A 27,620-nucleotide genomic window follows, 5' to 3' on the forward strand; every position below is an offset into this window, starting at 1 on the left:
CTGATGATACATTCCAGTGTACAGCCATTCACTCTAAGCAACCGTCATTTTACAGTAAATATTATAAAATAACACTGTTTTCTTTTATTCTTTGCTATAGATTCTGGGATGTTTTATGTTCTATGTTTTACAACTAAGGCCCTCATTCACCAATAAAAAACACTGTTTTTTTATGTGTTCTGGAGAAAGTTCCTAAGAAAAGGTCAGAATTGTGCTCTTGAGTGTGCGTAGATTCTGTTCTTACCTAAGAACAAATCCAAAGGAAGAAAACAGGGTGAATATCAGAATCTTTGAGAAAAACCGTGAAAGTGAATTTTAAGAAGAAATTTCGTCTTAAGAACGGTTGGTGGATGAGGCCCAGTGTTTCACTCTATAAATATGCTTTCAGGAAAAGATTGATATATATGTAAAGTTTAAATGCAATGGGCAAATGCAGATCATAGCCTTGAAGCAGTAGTATGGCTTTGATGGGCTGTACTAGAAATCTGGGTCTTGAATTCAGTTTCTGATGCTGGATTTTGCAATTATTGGTAGGTTTGACATTAAATGGCCAATCAGTTACATCAGCTATGTAAGCTTTGGGGATTTTGAGAACTCCGGTGGAAACGTTCTTGCGCTGATAGACGATTTTCAAAGAAACCTCAAAACTTACGGACGTGTCTTCTGAGGATGTGAGTGAATGATCTATACTGTCATCATATCTTCATCAGTCATTTTACATTGGAGACCTAACCACCGAGCCAGACCTCTTTTTTCAGCAGTGCATTCACACAAACCATGTATTAGTGTTTCTTTCTCTCCTGAATCAATAATGCTTCTTCTTTCAAAAATCTTACCTAGCACAGCTTTAACTAACAGCCATTATAAAATCTAAGAGATCAAGAGATTTAAGATCTGATTCAAAGACCTTAAGTCCAGGGGTGCTCAGTTCTGGTCCTGGTTCTACCTTTATCACCCTGCAAAGTTTAGCTCTAACACAATTCTACGCCCTGAAGGCCTCTGCATATTAGAACCAGATGTAATGGATCTGAACTCTCCAGGGTTGTAAAGCTCCAGGACCAGGACCAAGCATGAAAGCTCTAGTCTTTACGTAAGAGGTGGAGTAGGCTTTGCAGATGGTGCCGTATTTATATGTACGCACTTAAAAAGGATGGTTCTTCAAGGGTTCTTTAGTAAAGAAAATGGTTTTATATAGACCCATGAATCCTTGTCATGATTAAAGGTTTCGGATGAATGAGATTGTGCTGTTCATTGTTTCTACAAAGAACCTTTCTGAAAAGGGTTCTTCTATCGCTACAAGCTTGACATTTTCATCGTCAATAAAATCCAGTTTGCATTTACATCTAACCTTCTCCCTGTCCAAATGTGACAAGCTGAAAAACGTTCAGCACTACCGTAGACATGCAGGAGTGTACTGTGTGTTTACTGTAGTCACTGTGTTTTTAGTGAAACAGTAGACTAAAATGTTTTATTGTCCAGTTCGGTATATTTACAGTACTTTACTGGCAACTAAGTAACTCCCCAACTCCATATTAATGCCAGTGGATTTAGAATAGGATGTCATTAAAGCTCCTGTGGGTGACGTGAAGGTGTCCCAATACTTTTGTCCATGCAATGATATGTCTTTGTTATTGTTCCAGAACCGCTTATATGTGTGTCTTAAGTCTACAGAGTAATTATATATTACAAAGATTGGTTTGGCTCGAATTAAAATTCTCAAACTCAAAAGAGCTTTTTCTGACAAATAAAGTCCCAAAGATTCTTGATTCTGAAAAGTTTTTACACGACTTTCCACAGTCATTTGAGTGTCCGCACATACAGAGCATAAGCCCTTCGCCCCCCTGTCCACTATACTCTGACGAAAGACTGTAAATGAGGGACCCTCAATAGAGACAGTGGGGCGTATCAGCATTACAGTTTTACATATCTATACCGCTGTTTCATGTATTTTTCAATATTGTACTGAAAATCTTACATCATTACATTCCTCCCCCTTATACTGATGAGGGTTCTTTCTCATAAACCAAGGAAATGAAGCTTAAAATCATCCCACATGAGGATTTTCAGGTCAACAGCCTACTTCTTGCCACCACAAGGGGGTGCTACATTTCTGCAGAACGGGGGCGTCTTAGCAAAGGAGGGGTAATTGATGTGTATTTTTGTGTCTATTGAAATAAGAAGAGGGCACATGGCATTTAGGGTATCAGAGAATAGTTAAACTCCTGCTTTATGAGCCACTTACTGCACCAGCAGAGCCACTTCTCATTCCCCTGTTGTGCGTGGCGAGGCTGCTTGGCCACCGGACCTCAGTGAGGGGTGTGTGGAGTGGGAGGTAGCAGGGTTGGGGGGAGGAGGGTTTGAAGATGATGATGAAAGCCATCAAACTGCTCCTTTGTGCAAGCCCAGTCCTTCCTACCTTCTGAAAGCGCGCATTGGCAATCCCATCACGCTCTTGATGGTGCCTCTAACAGCCCTGTTCTCTCCCCGGTCTCTCCTCATCCCTCCATCCTGCTCTGCTTCAGAGTGCTCCACACCACTCAGAGCCACAGATACTAGGACCAGGCTTTTGTTTTTAACCAAACACAGGGGGCTGCAAAATAGCCCTTTGTAGTTGAAAGTACCGTCAGAGAAAAGAAAAAATGAATGTTGTAATTTTGCATGAACACATTCTAGCTTGTCGCTCATTTAAAGTAGACCTGAAATTAAAGTTGACCTTTTTTGAAATTGTTGATTCATGTCACTGGTCATAACAAGCACAATTCATTACACTATGCGGTTTAAAAGATTTCTTGTTTTCTAGTAATCTGTGATTGAATTGTCAGGACTTTTGCCAGTTTTGATTATGTCACTGTGAACCGGCAGGCAGAGAAAATACTATTGCGTTAGGTCTCATTTGCAGAAAGAAAAAATAATGCACATTTTTGGAGGCTTTTTTTCCCCATTTCTTTTCATTTGTAGCAGAGAAAGGCACAAGAGGAACCTCAACGATGTACAGAATCAAATGTAGGCCATGTGTAACTCCTTAGGAAACTATCTAAGTAATCACATTTAAATAATTATGTAATGAAAAATTAATGTAGCTCTAGACCTCTAAGGGTTAAACCTGCTAAGTCATTTTCACACCTAAACTCTTGCTCCACAGGACTTGCTTGTGGGTTGTTCATGAGTCAGAAGGAGCTGATTTGCACTGCACATCAAAAGTTTGGAGACATCCTGCTCTCTTATGAAATGCTCAGAGTACTGCTTGATTTTCACTGTTACTGTTTCACTGTTCTAGCCGAATAATAATAAAAGGTTTATTACCATGAAACAGCTATTTACATATACTTGGGACATATTTTGGAGCACTTCATGTTCATCTCGGTGTCTTTTTTGGCATGAAATGCATTGATTCAACAATGATTTGAGCTGTCTTTTCTAAGCTACTGTTAAAAGCACATATTGAAACTATTCAAGATCATGTTCAACTATGCAATATTTGGTAGATCACCAACACTTTCACCATCAGATTAACAGCACATTAAGCTTCATTTTTGAGAGAGGGGAAATAATCAAGTTCCACTTTTGCTTCAGATCTGAAAAATCCACATGGTTTCTGTCCATCCTTCCAGCAGACAGCTCAACAATATGGAAATGAAAAGGACAAAAAGAATAAAATCTACAAATCAAGCGCAGAAGAATCTGGTGTTGTCAAAAACAGACCGGTAGACTGACCACCCCAGAGTGGAGGTGTGTAAAACTATTCCTGCGGATTTCTTTGAAAAGCTGAAAGTGAGTCTTCTGAAAAGAATTGAAGCTGCAATACAGGTAAAGGGTGGAAACACTAAATACTCTAAAAACACACGGGGCTGTCAAGGCTTCTGTGTAATCATCTGTTAAATATACGTTTTCAAAATGAAGGGTGGTGTCTGACAGTACTGTGCATACTGTGTGATACGGTTTTCCTTTAAAAAAAGGGGGGATATTTGGAAAAGCAGCATTTCGGGTTTGCCATTAAACTTAAGCTTGTTCAATAAAGCGAAGATGTACCAATCCCATCTTTTTATTTGATGGTTGTCCCATTTTGTAGGGGAAGATGTCAACCACTACCCCTTGTAACGCAGTTCCAAGGGTCAAGATGACACTCCAAAAAAAAGCATTTTTTGAAAAGCTTATCCTCAAATTTTTGACAAGCAGTGTAAAAGCTGAGCAGTGCTATTCCTTCATTGTCCCTTTGGGGGGCATTGGGCTGGTCGAAAAAAAAATAAATCAGTGCCACAGCTTGAGATAGGTGTCCTCTCATACAAGTCCCACTTGAGCAGGGAGACTGAAAGCCTTCCGAATGAATCGCAGGGGAAAATGAAGTGGCTGGATGTGAACAGCACCATCAGTAACACGTCTCAGAGCCAACGTCTCGGCTCCATCAGAGGTTACAGGTTATCAGAAGCTGTCAGAAAGCCTGTGAGCAGTGTCGGTTGCCAGCTAAAAACTGCCCATCAGCCGTCTGCCACCAGTATCAGTACCAGCGCAGCTTCATCACTCTGTGAGCATTTGGCACAGCCTGCAGGAGCAGAACAGAATGCCGATGGCCTGGAGGGGACGGATTGGTTCTGGTTGAACCATCTGGAGGATCCCCTGCTGATGCCTCTACGCTTTGCAGCACCAGCGCTCAGAGCATGAGCAAAACTCCAGCCCCCGCTGGTTAGATCAGAAAAAGCAAGGACCCGCAGTTACATACATGGCCAACGGGCCTAAGCACCCACTGGGAACCAAGTACAACACAGCTTTGAAGAAACCTCGTTGACTGGATTAGCTGTAGAGCCCAGCAGGTCCTTAAATATTCAATTGCCATTTAGAGCAAGGTTGATGGACTTAGGCTAATTCTTCTGTTGGCACACTTGATTCGCTTGTTTCTGCTTAAGCTAGGAGTCAGAGTCTTTGACGGTCTTTTACAGCTAATCCTGCCAGGAAAGAGCAAAAGCCTGGACCAGGCCATTTCTGTTGCTCCTTTGCTTCGTGGAAGCTACAGGAACGTGATCAGCCTTCATACCAACAGACACTGCTACTCTCTGGGTAGCCTCACCTTTTTGTCATGCAAGTTAATTAGGAGCACTGGAGTATATCATGGATAATATTGCTGCTCTAAGCAGAAGATGCCATTGCCATTTCCACAAAATCAAATGAACCTTGTTCAGACCCACTGGATCTGATTCTACAGGCAGTGTGCATAATAGCAATGTAAAAAGCACACACACACACACTCATGCACATACACCGCCTACGGCTTGCTTTCGTCCACGACTCTCATATGAGGCAAAAGAGGAGGCCCGTTACCAAGGCGACAGATAGTTTCCATACCTATTGTCAGATATGTATTCTGTGTGTGCCGCCACCATGCCAGCGTAGTGTTTCTTCACCGGCTGCCCTTGAAAGCGGCATGCAAACAAGGTGTCCAGCTGCCAAAAATGCAGGACTTCCAGCCTAATGCATGGCATACAATACCACAAAAAGCACTGGGCCAAAACTAACAGTTCAGAGCAAATAGAAAACTTTGATTACTCCTGTTTTCAGTCTTTGGTGGGAAAAGCACTTAGCAGTAGGAACAGCTGCCAGTTGCTGAAAGCATCTGTTATAATGGTGGAGAAAATAACTTCTTAGTCCTCATACATTTTCATTCCACCCCCCCCCCCCCCCCCCCAAAAAAAACCCCCCAAAACAACCCCCAAAAACAAAACAAAAAAAATGCACACAATCAATATCACCATTCACTATTCTTTTCCTCTTTATTTTTCTACAAAAATATTTGGCCCTTAAAAAAAGACAGTTTGGGATTTACTTTTTTGCAACTGCCATGGAACCTTTCACCTTAAATATATCTGTATATTTATATATATAGTATATAAGTAAATATTTTTAGCAATCATAAGTCCAAGTGTGAGGTGAGTGCACTCTCAGCAGGCCCATGGTGCCTGACTCAAACATCCCTCTAGTCGCTCCAGGATACAGAACTGTATTACTAAAAATGCCTTCTTGCCTGAACACAAGTTAGAAAGACTGGAACCAGAAAAAAAATTCTCGATTCCCTTCATAATCAATGCTGGAAAACATTTATAGCTGTGGTAACCAAGGCATTGTGAATCCAAGATCAAGCATGCCTGCAATGACTTAGCTCCAAAATACTGTTTCTTACAAAAATACACAATTCAGAAATGAATATTTATCAGTAACTAAACTGTAAACAATGAAAAGTCAGCTGAACTTTACATTACAAGGTAACTGATTACACAGCTGTTCTTGAGTTAACTCGACCTGAGTTCACCCAAATCATACTTTTAGCTTTGTCAAAATTTTCTCAGGCAGGTAAACAAAACAAAATATGCTCTCTACTCGCTTTCCATCCCACAATCCCTCCAGGCACTTCCCCCGCCTGAGCTCCCAGTTATACAGGCTGTGGCATCTATAAATCTTACATTTTTCAGGTTCTCTTCAAGAATTTGTTTCAGGTTGACCTAAAATTTGAATTGAACATCATACAGTAAGTTAACGGTAATTTGTGTCTTGCATTATTATGTAAGGGTTGAATAATGATTAAAAGAATGAAATTAGATCAGATGTTAATTTTTTTTTTTCTAAATCTGTGATAATGTAATTTCTTGTTATTTACAAATTACCCATACTGCCCTTGAGTACCTGTGCTGAACTTTCTTGCTGGGGTACCAAGCATGCCTAGCCAGGACGTGTGGAGCTAGTAATAGTGCAAAGCATTGACTGATCAAACGCAACCGTCACACAATGTTAGATGACTGTTCAAAAAAACACTAGAAAGCTAGAATTGCTGTCTGTGATAAATTAAAATTTGAAAATACATTTATTTTAATAAAAAGAAATTAGAGCTTAAATCTCCTCCATTGTTGCTACTGTTGTGTTCACTGTTAACAAGAGATTCATGTGAGAATTTATCTGACCACAAAAGCTAGAGGTCTTTGCCTGCTTTCACGGTTCAGACATGTGTATTAGAGCAGGGTGCGAGTATTTCTGGGTTCATATTTTTAACCAGACCATGCTGTACCGTACTGTCCGGTGGCAAAACACCATTTGAGCTGGTTGAGCACTAGTGTTGTCAAGTTGAGTTAACTCAAGAAAAGCTGTATAATCAGTTACCTGACAATTTTAAGGTGAGATGACTTTTTTTACAGTGTAGTATTGATGAGGTGGAGGCCTTGTGTTCTCTGAGAGTCAGTGACAGATAAAGAGAGTTGAGTTACAAGATGAGGAGAAGGACAGAGTAAGAAGTGAAAGTCAATGCTTCCAGAGGATAAAGGCCTGGGTCAGTGGTGATGGACACTGAGTGATAGGGTAGTTAAAGCACTTGAAGTGATGAGAGTGATGAGAGGCCACTGATGCATGGTGTCCCATGATGCCTCTCACTGACACTGCAGACAGCAGGGAGCCCCATTCAGAGATTTTTTGCCTTTCCTCCTGAGCTATTGTAATATTACTACTATAACTATCACCATCATTATTAATCAGCTTCGTTACAAGTTTTAATAAAACTTCAAACTTCATATGGTGAATATGTTCAAGGTATGAAATCTTAAAGTATATTATATTTGACACGCAAAGTGCTTGAAATTAACCTGTTTTGAGGCACACAAAATAATTTCAATACACAAAAATGATGGGAATAATAATAATACTAACAACAATAATGATAAACAGTTCCAGTTTTAGTAAAAAAAAGAAAAAAAAAAGAAATAAACACAACAAAAAGCTGTGTAAGCGGGTAAATCCTTCACTGACTGAAGTATCAATTCCATTCAGGCCAGGGGCCAGCATTCCTCACAGCTGTCTGAGCCCACAGGCTGCTGTGTGTCCAGTCTGTGTGTGTGTGTCCGTGTCAGCACAGGCCTGTGGCATGGCCCTCATCAGAGTGAGACAGATGAGAGTGTCCATGACAGCATCCAGAGTGGTGCGAGCAGCCAGGCGGGCGAGAGCTGTAGTCGCAGCCCAGCAGGGGAGCCTGAGTCTGAGGTACAGGAGCACACCTCGTAGCCATTCTCTGCATGGTCCACATGGTGCTGACCAGGGAGCCGCACGCCTGTCCCATTATTCTGTGTTTCTGGAGAGTCCGACTGCATGTCTGCACACACCAGCCAGTCTTTACCAATGGGGCGCGGGTAACTGGCCTCTACCTCCATATCACTGCCAGCAACCCGCCAGTACTCCTTCCCTTTAAAGAAGTATGAGGCACCTGCAAAGACAAAGATACACAAATGCGATAGCATGAGTAATAAATACGATTTATCATATTTCACAAATGCACACAACCTTTCAAAACGTTTAGAATCAGTGGTCAAAATTTCAGAATCTCTGTTTTAAAAAACGTAAAAACAAGTTTGGTGAAGAGAAAATGATTGTAATATGATGCTATGGAACTTCATAGGTTTCAATTCATTCGTAAGAAGCTGTAACAGAATCTTAGATGTGTTCTGAAGACCTGTTGATGATTCAATCATTGAGAAACCTGTAAAAATACAGCACAGCATGAAGTAACATGCAGAACGCCTACATTTAAAAGTGCTAAAATCTTTGATAAAAAAAAGACTGATAACTCGACACAAAATGAATAAATAATTACAGCAAATCATTCAACATTAAATAACTTAAAAAAGTGAATAAAATGTCCCTTGCTTATAATATTTCAGTCTATATTGTATAATGGCCTTTTGAATAACATAACAATGAATATTAATATGACAAGTAAGGTCAAACTTTTCAATGGTAGTGTAAACACTACAGTTCAAGTGCCATACTAATAACTGTTATTCAATAAAACATCGGTGGTGTAAATATCATGGTGTAAATCACACTGTTATACACTAAACATAAACTGATGGTCTATTCACAAATAAAAATATTTTGTAAAGAACTGTTCTGACATGGTAAAATAGCAAAAATCAGATCTCTTTATACAGTAATTTCTATATACAGCTTTTTGATTTTTATGCAGCTATTTGATTAGTAATAAATGGTCATCACTTTTAAAATATGAGGCATTCTGGATATTAATTTTATTCATACTGAGCAAGTCTGAGCAACCCTAATGAAAACAGGGATGCGGGTTAAGCTTGCTGAGGGGGGTTTTGAGGAAACAATTTGGATGACTCTTAACCTCTACTGTTTGTTTGTCTGTTTGTTAGCACACCAAACACCGAGCAGTAGTAAGTGGAATATTGTATAATTTTTTTAAATTTATTTTTTTACTGAATTGTTCCTTTTATTTTAAGTTGCTCTTTTATTCTGTTCTTTTATTCTTTCAAACTTTGTTCATTTATTTTAATGTAAGTTGCTCTTGATGTAATACAGCTTCTTCAAGCATTACAAAACCATCTACAGCTCTGTTCATCAATACATTTTTTAAATCCCAATTACTTACAAAATGTGTGAAATCTATGAATATTAAATTCACGTTACAATCTTTTTCCACATGTATCTGCAAAAATATTGGCTTTCTACTATTTAAAACAGTGATTCCAAAGTTCTGAATGGTGATTTCAGACTTCTTAAGTGTAGCATAGATAGATTTTCTGCCATATCACTGGGACTTTTTCTCACTCTCGTCATGTTTTCTTCCTCTCTATGTCTCTCTCTGCTGGTGGAAAGGGCCTGTGGTGCTATCTCTCCGAAGAGGCTCCATCTGCCAAGCCCCCAGGTCTCAGATAGAGGTTTCCCCTTGGGGGCTGGCTGGGCTGAGAACTGTCGCTTTTTAGCTTGGCCTGTGCTCACACACACTTCAAACAGCTGTGAGCAGAACCTCTGGAGTTGGCAGCATCTCAAAAAAACCACACACCTGACATGCTAACACACTTCCCTTCCATCCGGCTGGCAGAGCGGCTGCAGGGAGGAACATTTACACCGCTCACACTGAGCCTAATGCTGTACATTTGTGTGTATGAGAGAGTTAGAGAGATAATTAGGGGTGAAACAAAACTATGCTTTACAGGTTTGATATGATTTTTGATTCTGTCGTCAAGATTTGATTCAATTTTTGATATTTTGATATATATCTGTTTCTACAGAGCGCTAAATATACACCACAGATTTCTTTGGCTCAGATAAATAAAAGCTCCAGATTAGAATTCTTTTTCATGTCTGTGAGCCAGCCCTCTAACAAATTAACAAAAAAATCACAACCCCTAGAATATATAAGCAATTTAAAAACAAGCCCAGACATTTGAGTGTGGCTATGTATATATCATAAGCCCGACCCTCTTCTCTGACATTCACCGAGAGTCTAGGACACAGGTTTACATAAAAGCTAGACGCTCAGAAAAGGCCAAAGGGCATACTGGCTGTACATTTTCAACATTATTTTTTTTAAATGGTCTGATACTGTATTGAATTTTACACTCTAACAAGATACAGGGAGCCAGACAGATTCAAAGAAAAGTGAGAAAGTGAACAGGACCTAAAAGATTGTATAAATAATGGGATATTTGTCTGTTTGTGTGTGGTCTGAGAATATGAAGTTTTTCTTTTCTGAACAGAAAAATGAAAAATGAGGAAATGGCATGTTATTGAAAACTGAGAGTAGGAGTAAGATAGGTGAAGAGAAAGAAAACGAGAAAGACACAGCCCGTGGGAGAGCATTTATGCTGTGATGAACACTGTGGTATAGTGTGGCTCACTACAGTGCTGCATTGATTGGCATCATGATTGAGTGGTGTCTGTGAGAGCATGACTCCTAGTAGTTATTTGCTTGTATTTTTGAAGCAAACATCATATAACTATGATTTTACACAGTTCTGATGGTTCTGAAATTTCTCAAAGAAGATATTAGCACTTTCTCCTTATCTGTCTGTCAAATATTCATAATATTTGTTAAATGCATTACTTTTGTAGAAGCAAAGACAATAAACATAAATATGAAGCTCAAGCAAACAAATGATTCCTGATAGTTGTAGAATGATTCTAGAAAAAAGGCAGATCGATCTATTCTTGCATCTCTTTGAGAAAGTACTATTCTATGACTTCTCTCGCATCAGTGATGCATGAAGGCCCATACCTACCAAGTAGTGGAGAAAAAATGGCTTGTTTTTTCTCCTTCTCGGTCTCTGACAGAAGCTAATTTTCTCAAAATGTTTACTTTATCTCAATATAATGAATCATTTTCTCAAAATTACAAAGATAAATCATTTTTAGGATAATAGCTCACTGTTAGAGATACTTGTAGTCATTTTTCATTATTCTGATACAGTAAGTTAATATTTTGAGAAAACTCTTTATTTTGACATTTTAAGTCATTCTCTTGAGAAAATAAGTCATTATTTTGAAACAATAAGTCAATACTTTGTTCTCTTCCTGACACGAATGGGCTTCCATAGTGGTATCATATTGTCATTTTAAGGTAAAACTGAGTGGCTGTGAGAATGAAAGCACAAGTAGGCCAAGTGTAACAAAGAAAAAGGTATCACGTCACTGGTTGAGAAGTGCACTGTGCACTTAGAGCCACGGCAGACAGCTTTTGACATTCAAATGTGCATTTTTTCCACTAAAATAGTAAAATATTTGAAATTCTTTGCTTTGTCATCCCTAGTGTGTATCTTCATGAACAGACAAACCACCTTCATCCTTTTAGTGTAATATGTTGTTGTTATATTGAAAAATAAAGCAGTGTGTCATAACAATAGCATACTATACTATACACCGTTATATAACCTACTCTGTTGGCATCCAAGCTACACAAGATCTAGACACATGAATTCCACTGTAGACATTTTTATTTACTGATTTAATGTATTTTAATACTTTCAATACAGCATATGATAAGCATTTACAAAATGAATAGCTTACAAGCAAACCTTCAAGGAAAATGGCTTTTTCGTCTCCTTATTGAAACCAATTTAGTCCTTAATTTACAAGCAAAATGAAAAGACTGTATGTGTCTGTCTACATTCTCTCATGTCTCCAAAGGCTATTCAATTTCATTCACAGAAAGATGTTTCAAAGGCATGCTCTCCAGTCTTAAGTGAGGTAAAGACTAATACCATAGAAGCAACACGCACACACAATAGTGCGCATTAGACGCATTAGACAGGATATGATGCCCCCGCAGCCTTTAGCTCAGACAGACTCCTCAGCTGCTGCTATGACAACCACACAATTAAAAACATCTGTCAGCAGTTCTTTCATAACCCAAACAAGACAGCCATTTCTGCCAATTCAGAAAGTACAACACAATATACACCACACAAAAATATATATACACAACTGTATATACGTACTGTATCATCTCCACACCTTCACCAAATATAAGACCGTGAATGTGACAGGTGTGTTCTGAACAAAACATACTAGCAAGGATATACAAGACAGGATATACAGGCTTGTTGTTCTGGCCTGTCAAAATGCCTTAATCACATATCTGAAAATATTTTCTAATAAAGGGACATAAGCAGAACCGTGTGTGACTCCTACATGGTCGAAAGAAAGCAGAATGAAGCTGCTGTGCATTTCAAAGAAACATACTGAGCACTGACTATGAAAGAAAGAGCTAGAATATCAGAACTTACTATCAGACCAGCGCATGGCATCGTCGAGCTGAGCCGGAATCCCTTTCCATAATGAAGTGTCTTTAGGGTAGCCCTGGTCCATGTGTCGCAGATGGTCGTCATAGCGCCAGTAACGGTTGTCCTTGAAAAAATAGGTCTTGTCATTATGCAGCCAGACAAAGACAGCATCCACACCCTCCATGGGCAGTCCAAAATCACTGATCGGCCGTGGATAGCCTTCCTCCACGATGTTGTCCTTGAACACCCAGTATTTCACTCCTAAAGTGAGACAGAGGAAAATACTTAGTCAGTTACCATGAGCTGAAAAAAAAAATCCAAATAAAAACTAGGGGTGCACGACTAATTAGAGCTGGTTACTAGGTTATAGTACGCTCAAAATGTTGCTGCTAGGATCGTCACCTTTTCAAAGAAGAATAATCATATCACCCTGGTCCTTCAGAGTCTTCGCTGGTTACCTATTACATTCCATTTTCTCCTTATTACATATAAAGCTTTGCATGGTCTGGCTCCTCAATATTTGGCAGAGCTTCATCTATATGTCCCATCCTGTACTTTAGGAATTTTTAGGCCGTCTTCATTTTCATGATTTAAATTGACTTCTACGGGTGGTCGATTATTTAGTGTAGTAGCTCCCAAATTATGGAACACTCTCCCCCAGTGTATTTGGAATGCCACCTCTCTATCTTCCTTCAAATCTCTGTTAAAAACTTACTTGTTTTCACTGTGTTATCATTGTTCTGCTTATACTTCAACGTTTACCTGTATTGCCCTTTTGTTGTTAATTGTTTGTGTTGATGTTTTTTGATTGTAAAGTGACCTTGAGCATGGGAAAGGCACTTTATAAAGTGATGATGATGATGATGATGACTGAAATCAGTTGATATTTGCTCCTGTTACTCTATCAGTAATTAATTATTTTATTTTGGCTGATCTGTGCTGAGATTTGATGATGTAAATAAAGTGAGTCAGCCAAGTGCACATCTTTGTTGGGTATAAAAAAAAGTTTATTAAAAAAATATATAATAAGAACTGCCAAACGACTAAAATAAATAATGGCTACTGTTAAAATAATTTAAATTTGAAGAGTGGACAAAGTATGCTTTAACAGAATGTTTGGATTACTCTTAATGATTGAATAGCATTATTTGTGAACTTGTGAATTTGTGAACTCTGGCTTCACATGAATTAATCATAAAGGTTATAAAAATAACATAAGATAAATGCAGTGTCGTTGTGTTTGTCATGTTTACTGAGAGCCACAGTGGCTGTGTGTTCCAGCTCCTCTGGGACTTTTGCACCATGACGTTACATTTTTTTTTGAGGGAAACTGTAGCTTTCCACTTTGGATTTGTTCATTTCTTTCCCGTGAGGCCTGTTCGGTGCAGACTGACGAATTACTCATATTGACGCACCAGTGCTGTGTTCTCCTGTAAATAATATTTCAGCTTCAACCTAACCCAAGTACTGATAAACACAGCACTGCTGTAATCAAGGCTGTAATAAAAGTCATAGTGACAGTGTACAGAAAAAATACAGCGTGCACATATTACAACAACAGGGTTCTGTAGTAAAAGCAAAAAAATGTGAAAAAAGAGGCCCTATTGAGTGTTGATCAGTGAACATCCTATATGGTAACTTTCAAAACTGCAGCAACTGCTCTCCTCAGTTCCTAAACACTTACAGGGTGCTGTAAAAAGAAGAGCTGAAGCAACACAGTGGTAAACATAATTGTCCCAGCTGTTTTGAAACATGTTTCTGGCATCAAATTCAAAATGGGCAAATATTTAAAAAAAATAAAACAATAAAATCCCTCAGTTTCAATATTTAATATGTTGACTTAGCATTATGTTCAATTAAATATAGGGTTTAATGATTTGCACATTATGCACAATGATTTATAATTAGCATATTTTGCACATTTTTTAAAAAATGGAGCTGTATTATAAATGGCTATCGGTTAATTTGTTTCTTAAAAATAGCAAGAATAATATGCATTTTGTATTACACTGTGCTTTAAACTACAGAATTCTTCTGAATGAAAATCTAAACTGTATGCTATTATTTTTGTGGATGAATATTTAAACTGATATGACTCTTGGGTGACACCATATGATTTTTTTTTGATGAATATCTAAACTGACTCAGCCTTTACAGTCAGGCTGTGAAATTATGCAGAAGGCTGTGTCAACTAATGAGAACATCCCAAGCATACCTTTGAAGAAGACAATTTTATGGTCTCCAGGTCTCTCATATATGGCATCTATGCTGTCCAGGTTGGCTGGCAGACCCCTCCAGAAACGGTGAATCTGAGCTGGTCTCAAGGACACTAGGTGCCTCTCCCGTGTCAGACGCCAAAAGTATTTTCCTAAGAGGAGTACTGAGAGTTAGACTGCATTCGAGCACATGTGTACGTGTCTATATGTTTGCTTCTATGTGTTACTTATGCTGTTATGTTTCCCAAAGGCAAAACATGTGCATATACCCTGGGGCAGTGGATACCCAAGTGCTCAGCTGTCTGAACTAGCCAAGCAAACAAAGCAAGGCCCTTTTTATTTCAGCTGTGGGGATGAACATGCATGGTGATGCAAACGCATCTCTTTTTCCATCACAGTCAAAACAAAAGACCACTTACACTCAAGTCAAAGGTCTATGTTCAATGTTGAAATGCTCAGAGATGGAATGTTTCTAAAAATGTTTTCCTGATTTAAAGCTTCAGAATAGGCCAGTGATGTCCTTATAGGACTGCTGTGTGTACAGTGACTGCTGGGTTGTATTGATTTCAGCCTGGTGATCCTCTCCAAATGTGTCTGTACCTTTAAAAAAGAAGGCCTCGCCTCGGATCTGGGCCACTGCATCAAAGTGACCAGTGCATCTGTCAGGGGCATCTCGCGCTGGTCTGATAGATATGAAGAAAAAGTAGAGAGAGAGAAAAAACAAATGAGAAAAAAAACTGAAGGCACAGCTCGGTAACAGAGGACAGTGAAGAACACATAACCTATCACACTATTGATCTATTGTATTACAAAGAGACAAGACTTTGTGCGTGTGCGAGCGTGTGCAGTCCTGTGTGCTTTCATTCTTGGCTTGCAATATTTGCGTAGACACCACGAACATGTTTACGTAAACTCATTAGGTATTTCAATTAAAACTGGCCAAACATCAAGGGAGATCTTATCACTCGCTTGCAGGAGGGGCCTTTGCATGCATTATCCCTTGGCTAATGACTGATTTAGGGGTTTGTCGTGTTCGGGTTGCTAACGAAGCAGCAATTATAGTGACAGTGCTTCTTTTGTGAGCTAGAACTCGCCCTGCAGCTTATTAACAAAGATCTTCATTCACAGCCCATTAAGAAAGCTCTCAGAGAAGAACGCATTAATGACCTTTGTCAGACTAAATCCACCTTTTCCACCTGTCATCTGTGAAGATGGAAAATGAAAAGGTACAGGCTGCTTGCAGACACAAAATGCCCACTTATGAGGAGGTAAAGACTATTATTTGTTTGATTCTGACATTTGCGTTAGAAGGGCTGGGTGTTATTGTCTCAGTATCAGCACGTGTTCACGGCACACTGACCTGGGGTCTGTGTATATGTGAAGGTTTACTCACGGCACGGTGGATCTATTCTCTGGTAGGTCCAGCAGGACAGGTGGGTCAGCAGTACGTGAAGGGTCATCTGGACGGATGGTGTGAGAGACCGAGTCCCGTACACCTGACGAAAGACCCAAAAACCTTACACGTCATATCAGAACAACAGCATGTGGCAGCACATTTAAATACATTTTCCAGCACATTTTTAAAACCACATTTAGCTTTTAAGAATTAATGAAACTGGGTAGCATTATGTAAATGCAATCATACTAACTGATCACCACTAGTTTTTCTTAATTGTTAGTTACATCAGTATTTTGAGAGACATTCTTTTAATCAGTGTGCCATCACAAATGACTTTTTAAATATATTTATTTACACACACACACACACACACACACACACACACACACACATATATATATATATATATATATATATATTAAAATATGCTGCCACTTTTAATTTACTGAACAAATTACAGCTGTCACAATTACTTGATTGAACCCATCTACTACAGTAAAAAAATAATCAATTAACCCTCTTGATGAATTGGCAATGATTAGTTGCCAGTTTGCTTGATGATGATGCATATTTTAAATTCTCCTACTGGGGCCTGTTTCACACAGTACTCATTTGACAAAAGCAGCTAACATTCTCTGCCAGACCTGGTTTAGATAATTAGACTGTGCTTAATCCTTGTGCACATGCACATGAAAGTGTGATGTTTATGATGATTAGCCAACTGTGTGAAACATGAGAAGTCAAGCAGCTTATTTTTAAAAGCAACTGTTTCCACTGCCACTGTGTTAGTGTTTATTGGAGTAATATAATGTAACTTCTTGATATTATTCATATCTATGTAGTATGATTTGTGTAAAAAAGCAACAATTTTCTTGTACCTGATGCCGAACTTCATGAAATAAGAAAGTGAGTGGATGGTCAGGAGCTCTGCCTAAAAGCTGTTTCTGATTCAAGCTCTTGAACTTAAACAGACCTGGAGTAGATTAGGTGCGCAGCATAATATTCACATGGTGATGTTGTCTGGTAAAAAGTGAGCTGGCTAAGCATCAAATCCTGCTATATGGGACAGGACCCTGGTCTCTCTTACAGTAACAAAGTCTGACAGACAAGCCCACATATGCAGTTTTTGCCCAATTTTTATACAACAAGGTTGTTCAAACCTATCAATATGCGTTTTTGGAGCGCTGACAGCAGCTGAGAGAATAAATATAAGCAGAAATGCATAACAGAGGTCACGCAAATCTGAAGTTACCTTTAAACCACTAGCTTGTCACTGCATAGCCAGTCAGGGAAAGTAAACGGAAATAAAATGGAAATTCTGTATGTGCTGATGTGCTTTTTACGCAGGAAACTGGAGACTTGTTTTAGTGAAAAATGGAAATGGATTTCAGCCAACATATATCTACAGATGATCCAGATATGAATCATGTTAATGAAAGGTGTAAACAAGCTTAAAGTCTGTATAAACGCTTATCTAGTTTTAGGCTATGCACAGTTATTGGTTATTGTTCAGTTATTTTTATTTGGTCATTTTAACAAAAATAGATCAGTTATTTACTTATAAAATCACAAATGACTACCCTAGTACAAACATCCTTCATTCTAACTTCTAAGAAAAAGCAGCAGAAATTCAGTAACAGGTGGAAGTATTAATGACTTGACTAGGTTCACACAAGGCTGAGGAGGTCAAACGCCTGTCAAACTCAGTCAAACCCAGCTCGCTTCCTGAATTTATCTGTCTTTGTCACAGGATCTCACAAATCCTGGTCCATCTACAGCATTCTTCACCATAGTTCTCCTGTCTCTGCCATAACTCTCTCTCTTATCCTTGGTACTCGACATTAATGCTTCGACTCCCTTTCACTCACTATCTCCATCTCTCTATCCTCCCCTGTCCTCTTTCTCCCACTCTTTCCCCCCTGTTTTTCTCTCCCTGGGTCGGTCCTTGTGTGGAGGCTGGGTAGTCTGTGGCATGCTGTGCTGTGATAAGCTTGGTCTGAGCCACCGAGACGGCCAATTAAACCCTGCATTCTCCATCTGTCTCCAGGACCGCGGTGTAATTAAATCAATAATCCCCCAATTTAAACAAATCAATTCTCCTTTCTGCGCCCCTATTTTGAGGCTCACGTCTCGGCACCACAGGATCATACAGAGGTGTCTGCTGAGGGGGCACACAGTGCCACAGACCCACCCACAATCCCAGCTAATTATGATGAGCACTTGTGCTGCTGGACGAAAAGGGAGAGGAATAGAAGGGAGAGAGAAGGAAAGAAAGACAGACAGAGATGAAGAGAGAGAGAGAGTGAGAGAGAGATGCACAGCAGTTGCTGCCTTTTGTGAACAGATTGGGGCATATGTTTGTCTGTCAGTCTGGGCAGAAGCTCAGTTCCTTCACCTCGCCTCCTCTCATCACTCTGTTTTGCTTTCACAACTACAATGCAGAGACAAAGGTAAGCAAGTGCCTGTCCTTGCGCATTGCTATAAATGTTATCCTGGCAAGAAAAATCATGTAAAATTTAAAGAATTTGTTGAAAGAATATAATACGATTATTTAGCCTATTTCTAGACATTTTACAAACTTGCTTTGAATAATTTTATTAAGCTATCTTATTCAACAGTTTACCAACTATTTACTTAGTTTCAGTAAATAACACTTGAAACAAGCTAAATCATCTGCAAATCAATGAAACAATATCACTAGATAAAAATATTTAACAATTACATATGTCTAGAAATATACTAAATAATCTTACACTATAACAGTTGTTTCAATAAAAAAATATTTATTTGAGTTGAATAAAACTAGCTAAATTACTTGCTATCAAATTAGTGTACCAGGCTGCCAGTTCACAAGCTCTGAATTATTAGATTAAATTTTCCCATTTAAAACTTGTTAAGATTATGTTGAATATTGCAGGATATATATGAAAATTGCTCATTTTCAGATTGCAAATTAGATGTAGAGACGATTAATTGTTCAGCCCTACTTTTCAAGATTTTCTGCAATGTGGTGCTTGTCTCACGTTGACTGACAGACTGACACTCTGTCTTTATTTTAAGTGACTGAGAGGAAGAAGCGAAGTATGCAGACGAGCAGGAGAGGGGAAGAGAAATGCACAAGACACTCTCAGAAAGAGTGAAATGTATTGTAGAGGACTGCAACGTAGGAGACAAAAAAGTGATGTAGAAGCGAAGAATGCCAGAGAGAGAAAACAGGAAGCAAATGACTTAACATCATCACTGCATTACTCTTCTTAAAGCAATGGTTTGGCAAAAAATCACATTTCTCAAATCTATACCAAATACAGTCGTCCAGCTAAGACTGGTGCTTGAAGTTTGTTCTTTAATTTTAGGCAGGAGCTTTGAGAAAGCTAATGCAGCCTGATAACTTTGATGCTAAACTTCAGACACCAAACACATCTTGGCTTACTGACTACCGACTATTACTTTTCCAGTACGATGGAGAGTAATGCAGCAGAAAGAAATGTAATGCATGAATTAGAGAGAGTAACAGGGAGAAAGTATAATGGAATATAAAGTGTTTAGAAAGTATTTATTCTTACCATATAGCTGCCAGACTCTGACCTTATCTTCGTAAGGGAGATCGTATTTGAGCGGGTCGCCTACAGGGCCTTGGTAGTATGGTCGCATGATGGACTCAATGGCAGATGTATGGGCAAGCCCTATGGCATGGCCAAATTCATGTACCGCCACAGCAAACAAGTCCATCCCATGAGAATCTGCAGACAAACAGAAAGCCTTAGGAACATATTTGTGCATAGATTAAAACATCTTAGACTACAGCACTTAATGATCACCTCCCAGAAGAATGGAAGCCAGGACACATGGTTGCATAACACTGTAATTATGAAAGCAGTGGTCTTTGATTTGATGGAGATTTGATGTCACTCTAAAATGCTTCTAATCTTTTTCATTTTTGGGGGGTTCTTATTCCTGCATTCATCTACACAGACAGACGGTTTTAAGAGGTTCAGTCAGACAAAGGCACACCTTCCCGTTAAATGGCCCTGAGAGATAGCAATATAGTCAGAGCCAGGAAGCTGTCAATCAAATGTTTAGTCAGAGAGACAGCCCCAAGCTTTGCAGATGGGTAAAACTACTGAAAGATGCAGTGGTTGTCTTCCTCTGTAAATCGGGAAAAGCCAGACCTCAGCTAGTCTGGTTCATTGGAAGCCAAGAATTAAAGCTGCGATTCGCTGATTAAGATTAAGACTTAAAGATTAGGATGTGCGTCTCGAAACGAGTCCTTAGCCTCCCCTGCAGGTTCCATGGTTTGCACGAGTGTCAACACACATTAAAGATTCCAAGACACAAAAGGCAACTTTTCCTGGGTTGTGGAAGTCACCCGGATGACTTACGGGCACAATGCACACTCTAATCTGTAGGTGCACATGTTCTAGAAAGCAAATTTTGAGCCTGAAAAATGCAGCGACTCCACAGAGTTCCATTTTAATGGTGCTCTCATTCAAACACTGCTGCATTTATTTGTGTCTGTCAGAGGCCTGTGGTGCTTTGCAACGATCATTTGGCAGTGGTAACAAACTCTTTCAGATGAATCTAGCTATGTCTAGGCTGCTCTGAGCAAGCAGACACACAGCATGCCAGATAAAGATTCTTCAGCTTGCACACAGAGGCCTGGAGCTGAGTGCCTGTCTATTTGAGTTTTCTCTGTGTGTTATACTTCTGAATGTATCGTTTTGTTATTCACCTTTCTTTTATAAGACAACTTGAATGTTTCAGTTGATTCAAGCAATTTGAGTTCATTTCTGCAATTAAATTTGAGTAATTGTAATTCAGTTTAATTCCATTTGTACTTGATTTCATTTCCTTTTTGTTTGCTTAAAAATATGCCACCATTTTTTTGCCTGGGAACATCTCCATGATTTAGTTTCTTACATTAGTAAGCAGTTGTCATACTAAAAAGGCTTGTCCACGTAGGCTTTGTTTGGGCCTTGTTTTACTTACCCACACGCAATTCGAAACTGCAAACAAATGTGCATTTGTAAGGCCCTGATGGTTTGGGTTCCAGTTTCCTTTCTCTCTCAATTACGCACATTCACAAAGGCTATTTGACTGTTAGTTCACCCCATTCAGCTCCTCCTTGTCAAGCATCTTCAGCCTGCCAAAGTGAGGGAGTGAGCTACAAGCCAGGTCAGTGTGCTTCTTATCTAACAAGACATCACACACGGGCATATATAACTCCCATCCATTTTCAGCGTGTTAAGAAAAGTGGCTAGTTCCCAGTACTAATGAATGACTGCTAGGCAATACAGGTGATAATGGACCAAGGCAATTTTTTATACTCACTGTCTGGCTTAATGTACCTCGCACACGCACACACACACACACACACACACACACACACACACGCACAAACACACGCAAATCAGAGGCTAGTGCCAAACTGCAAAAGTCATCAAAAAACACACCTGCTTAACGAGGCTTCTATTCTGGCCACAATAATCAGTCTGCATTAGCAAGCAACCAGAGGAGAGAGAATTAATAAAAGCAATCTGCATGCTGCCAAAACAAAGCAACACTCCCTCAACTCCACTTAGCTGACCCAAGGGAGCATGCCAAACCCACAACATGTGACACATTAGCTGCTTCTCAACCAGTAAGGAACCGCCCACCAGCTTAAATGAAGCATTTAACATTCTGCAAGATAGGTGCTTCTCCTTGTGCCCCATTTCGGTTTAGAGGTAATTAGACCCATTAGCAGACTGTCCTCAAAGGGGAAAGTTCTTAGGTTCTGCCAAGAACAATACACTCAAAGATGTTTCGTCAGACTGTGGAGGAGGTGGAGGAGTGGGCAGTAGAGAAAATGCAATTACTCAAGTTCTTGTTCCTATGATGAGGTACATCCATCTTAAGGAGATTAAGGTCTGAATCTGCTGAACCGCAGAGGGTTGCCTCCTTCTCCTGACTTTACATCTCAGACCTCATTGCTAAATTGTAACACGCGTTAAACATGCTGGAACAAGACATGCATCCTTGTTGAGCCTCTCAGATCCAAGCTCTATAGGAACTGACCAAAGCCGTCTGTCCGCTTGACTGTGAAGCCATTTCTTATGAAGTCATAATAAACAAAAAGTAAAAAAAAAAAAAATAAACGTTCTTTATTTATGTACCATAGGCCAAAAAAAATTAAATAAAGAAATAAAACTCAATGAAAACACTTGTGCTTCCAGCATGAATTTGAGAACAGAGCTACAAGTGATTTTTGGTGATCATTAAATGCATTAACTGAGAAGCTTGATTTGTTTTCACAAATTATGAGAGCATATTTGACAGAAGAAAGGTGGGGAACTTATAATTAGGCTTGACTCAAGACAAGGCAACTTTTCTGGCATAACGTTAATGTGAAGGCACCCTAAAAAAGGATTTAAAGTGATGGCTGAACAACGCTTTGTGGCAGTCATATATAAACGTAAGATAGAGCAGAATGGGGATGGTCTGAAGAGCATGTAGGAGGGCCAGTGGCAGGTGATGTATTCATTAAATGCAAGGTGGTAGGATAGCTAAAAATGTGTGAAAGTGAAGATGACAATGCTACTGCAGGGACATGAAAACCTACAAAATGAAAAAGTGCTAAATTAAAAAGTTTTGTTCAAAAGAATCTCTCTCTGACAGAATAAACCAAATTCTGTAGGAGTCAGACATTAGCATTAGTAACATTAGTGCCAGTTACACAGAAGGGCGTAAAAATTTAACTGCAGCCTAGTAGATGATGTATGCTCTGCCATGCCTACCGAGAGGCTGAGCGAAGTCTTAAGACTTTCTAAAGTGTTCTCTCTTACTCACTCTCTCTCTTTCCATCATTATACACAGACCTGCCAAGCCCCCATGCAAACATCTGCTGGCCTGATGGGAGGCCTAATTGGTGCATGCTCCACTGCTGTCCAGGAGCATATGGCCCCAGGCCGCCAGAGAGGGTTGAAGGGAGGGAGAGGAGGGCACGCCTTGAACCCAGCAGGGAGTTCACTGGCTGGGCAGCTTTGTATAACAAGGATCCCCCACCCCTTCTTTCCCCTTCTGCACTGCCATGTCTTGCACAGGCTGCAGACTTCTGTAGTGGTTCAGAGGAGGCCCTAAACAGAGGGCCAGGGCAGAAGTACATCTGCTGCTTTCAGACTGGCCTTAGCTCCAGAGGCCTGCTTTAGACATATTACATAACAGCAGAGTGAGGTCGCAAAATCAGCTCAAACTCAAACTCAGGACACCCTACTCTCACAGCCTCACCTGGAGACCTGAAGGTCCAGGCCTCATCATCATCGAAGTGTGTGTCCCCAGCTGTGAAACGCTCTCCTGGGAAGAAGGCGTGGGCCACGGTGCCACCAGGGCCATCAAATGGGTAGCCATCGTTATGGTCCGCTTTGGTGAAGTCGATCTGGATGTCTGCCTCATTTCCCGCCACTTCATGGAAGTTTAATGGTGCAATGTCACTCCACACCTTCAGCGCGTAGTACATCAGAGCTCGAACTGTGTCCCTCCCCAGCAGAGCAGACTCCTTAGGAAATGTCCGCACTCTGAAAAGACAATGATGTGCAACAATGCCTAAGTGTAGGTTCTACTCTTTTCTTGAGGCAAGGTATTATTCTCATTTTCCATTTCACATAAAGAAAACTCCAGCAGTAAAAACAGACTGATTTTGGCCTTCTGGCATTTGCATTCAAAGAGAATTAAGGCTAGTGCAAATACCGAGAAATACTCAAAAGCACAGCTTCCTCCTAAAAGACGTCTTGAGGCTCTCTCAATTTGACCCCCCCAACTCCAAAACATGAATTAGGTGAGAGCAAGATTTGTATAAACAACTGTACCTGGAGTTTTCCTTCTCTTTCTGTCCTATACAGCAAGTCAGGTTTGCTCAAACAAAAGAAAGGGCGAGCTGGAGGCTGAGCACCATTCACAAACACGGTAATCTCATCCACCAAGGGCAATTTGAGCCTCGCATCCAGACAGAGCAGAGATCGATGGGAAATTAATTTCTGGGTGCCTGCTCTGCAAGTACTAGGGAGGAATGGCATCCTCTGAATGGAATACACTTGTCCTCAAAATGCTAAGACTAGACTTATAGATTCTACTATGTTCTTAGACTTCACAAGAATCAGATGAAGTGATCATGGCTACTTAGGTGCTGGTAACGTAGCAACCTGTCGCGTGTTAACAACTGCTCAAGGGCAGTATGTAAATGTTCTGATACGGTGACTTAAGGAGCATTAATGCAGAAAGGCACAAGGGCTACTGTGGGTGCAGGTATGATGCACATTAGCAGTGAGCCAAGGTCAGCACCAGCCTGCACTGCATTAGAGATGAGCTAAGCAATCTTCCTGTTAACTGTTTTAACAGTGTCTAACTGATCCGCTACATGGATACTGCATTCACCTGCCTCACCCCGTCACTTTTCCGCATGACTTGAGCCTGGTGTGTGATTGACATACAAATGGGCCCACACATAGAGGTGGGTTATATCACAGCCCCATGATTTGAATAAAACAATAAAGGAGGGAGACTGTGGCACAGAAACATGGTATCCTAGGAGAATGAAATTGATAGCAGTGTACCACCACACCTCTGTATTTTAATTTGCACATCACTGCTCTCAAATTGTTTCTTTTTGGTGGAGAAACAGCAATGACTGATATGAAATGACACCTTTCCTCAATATTTGTGTTGCACCGCATAGTTTTTCCACCTCAAAGACCAGATCTCAGTAATAGTATACTATACACTGGAGTATTATCTCAGTACCGAGGTATAAGAATTTTGCCACCCCGTTATGGAGACAGATATCCGGTGTCCTTGTTCCTGTGACAAGATGTAATTGGCGTCTTTGTTAATGCATGTGAAGAACTCAATGAGCTGTATTCAAAACACTTTCTAAACATCAAGAAAAGCAGTGCATTATTGTACTCTTGGTGTGAGTGCACAAGCTATGGATTTCTGTTGGTATTTACATTCACATGAGCTATTGTACTTTGTCTTTTCTATGGTCATTTATTGACCTTGGTTTTTCACAGTACATCTAGACAGCTGCATTGACCAGCAGTAGGAACTCCTTCAAAATGACTCCTTTTGCACTTCGATTTCCTCTTGCATTGTAGCCTGTATCTATTTATTATGATGTCAAAACAGGAGCTCATCTGAAGTACACTGTGAATGGCTTCTGCACAAGGCACGGTAAGATTGGAGAGGTCAGCTGTGAAAGGGGGGGAGGAGTTGGAGAGTTCATTTCAAGCTCAATTTTCTCATCCATTTTCTCTATAATGTGCCCTCAGCAGGGTTTTGTTTGATGGCTGGTGGTCTCACTATTACTCAGCCCTTGAATGAACAACAGTGGAGGCTAACTTAAGACAGAGGGCAACCTGGTGTGTAAGCCTTCTCTAGAGGCTTTCTGTCCCACCATTCACACATCAACCCTAAAACACTGGCTTTTAATTTCCACTCACAGCCTGTATTTTGCCTCCAAGTGATACGAGCCAGATTAAGCAAACAGGAGAGAGTGTGGGGGGAGGAGAGAGAAAATGACAAGCAGAAAAAGCAAGGGAACGGCCTCAAAGGAACTCATTTCCTCCTCTCTCTCATCTAAATCGCACAGCAGGGTTGACCTCCTGCAGCTCCCTGCCTCTGAAGGGAAATTTACTGTATGGTGTTTTAATTACCCAACACAATCAATCTAACCCACATGCAGGCATTGGGAGAAACACAGCACTTGAATACAGTACTTGCGTGAGACAGGATGATTTCTACAGTACCCCACTTTGTTTACCCCTCTTAGACATACGGCGTGATGAAAATATCTGTCAGAATCAGGTGAGACATCAACCACACACAGACACAGACTGACTTCGGAATCCCAAAGTTGATAGTTTGGATTCATGATGTGCAGCAGGGATGCAAAATGTTTTACTTATTTATTCTTACCATGATACTGGCTTTTGCAATTATTATATCACAGAAGGTAATGGGTCCTTTTTTTTTAAAGGGTAGAGTTTTTCTCTGCATGAACATTCTGACTGATCTCAGATGTTCAACATGATTTTCTAAAATGTTTTCATGAACCAAGGCATTTACGTGATCCAACACAAATAACTTTACTCTAAATAAAGCAGGCTACTCTTTGTTTGTCATCAGAGGTTGACCGGGATCCCACTTGTTATTGCTTTCCTTCATCTAGCAAGCTTAATTCAACTCATCAACTACTTAACAAGCTCCTCATGTGCTGGATGATGTGCATTAAGAGTAAACACTGTAGTGTTCAGAGCAAATGCTTCTCAAAACTGGATTTGGGAACCACTGGGTTAGCCATATGTTTTAATATATGGTGAGGTATATTGCAAATCCAGATGCAGCAGCAGTATAATTGCATGGCATTTTGTATACTGTGCAGGGGAAGAGTTTATCTGGGCAAACATTGACTTCTTTTTGTTTACAATTTAACAATAGTGCTCACTATTGTGGGGCAGTCATGGGCTGGAGGTTAGGGAACCAGCCTCGTGACCGGAAGGTCGCCGGTTCGATCCCCAGAGTCGACAGCACATGACTGAGGCGTCCTTGAGCAAGACACCTAACCCCCAACTGCTCCCCGGGCGCTGAGGATTGGGCTGCCCACCGCTCTGGGCAAGTGTGCTCACTGCCCCCGTGTGTGTGTGTGTGTGTGTGTGCGTGCGTGCGCTTGCTCACTAGAGTGTATGTGGTGTTTCACTTCACAGACGGGTTAAATGCAGAGGTGAAATTTCCCCGTTGGGACTAATAAGGGTCTTTTAATAATAATAACAAATATCATTCTGTTCCAGTGAGCAAACAAATTCTTGGTACTAAACATTTTCAAGACAATAAAAAGACAGATTTCTCCAACTCTCCAATGTCTCCTACACCAGTGTTTTCCAATCCAGCCCTTGAAGATCCCCAGACAGTCACTCTATCCCATTTCCCAACACACCTGAACTACAAAAAAAAATGGTTCTTCAAAGGTTCTTTAGTAAAGAACCACAAACACTCAAAGAACTCTTTACATAAATATAGGTTTTTAACCACCATTTTTGCACCATGAAAAAGTAATTAAGAATGTTCTGTGGAGGTTTTTATATAGATCCTTGCTGAAAAGGATTCTCTGTGGCACCCAATTCTTCTATTCTACTGTAACAACAGAAAAACCTTTCTGGGTGCTATATAGAACCTTTTTCAAAAAGGTCAATCTGATCAACCATTTCATGATGCAAAGAACCCTTCAATCACACAAAGGCTTCTTTGAGTGTTTATGGTTCTTTACAGAACCATTTTCTTCACTAAAGAACCTCTAAAGAAACCATTTTTTTAAGAATACCTGAATACCTAGTTCAGGTGTGCTGAGATCTAGGATACAGCAACAAACTGTGACTCTAAAGGCGAAAATGGGGAAGCGTAGCTCAAGGCCATTCTGAACCAGTTTTAAGG

The 27,620-nt window shown here is 40.1% G+C and overlaps 1 protein-coding gene across 1 annotated transcript in view; it reads right to left on the minus strand.

Moving 5' to 3' along the window:
* Nucleotides 1-5,743: 5,743 nt before the first annotated feature.
* The window catches only part of mmp17a (matrix metallopeptidase 17a), a 68,173-nt gene continuing 46,296 nt past the window's right edge, over nt 5,744-27,620 (minus strand). Inside the window, exons 4-10 of the mRNA XM_017714890.2 lie at nt 23,427-23,713; nt 19,727-19,903; nt 16,158-16,260; nt 15,365-15,447; nt 14,764-14,916; nt 12,552-12,809; nt 5,744-8,230 (exon numbers count right to left, since the gene is read on the minus strand). Of these exons, the coding sequence (XP_017570379.1) occupies nt 7,905-8,230; nt 12,552-12,809; nt 14,764-14,916; nt 15,365-15,447; nt 16,158-16,260; nt 19,727-19,903; nt 23,427-23,713 (1,387 nt within the window). The 3' untranslated portion in view covers nt 5,744-7,904. The remainder of the gene's footprint in view (nt 8,231-12,551; nt 12,810-14,763; nt 14,917-15,364; nt 15,448-16,157; nt 16,261-19,726; nt 19,904-23,426; nt 23,714-27,620) is intronic.

The sequence above is a fragment of the Pygocentrus nattereri genome, chromosome 16 (genome assembly GCF_015220715.1).
Source record: "Pygocentrus nattereri isolate fPygNat1 chromosome 16, fPygNat1.pri, whole genome shotgun sequence".
Taxonomy (NCBI): Eukaryota; Metazoa; Chordata; class Actinopteri; order Characiformes; family Serrasalmidae; genus Pygocentrus; species Pygocentrus nattereri.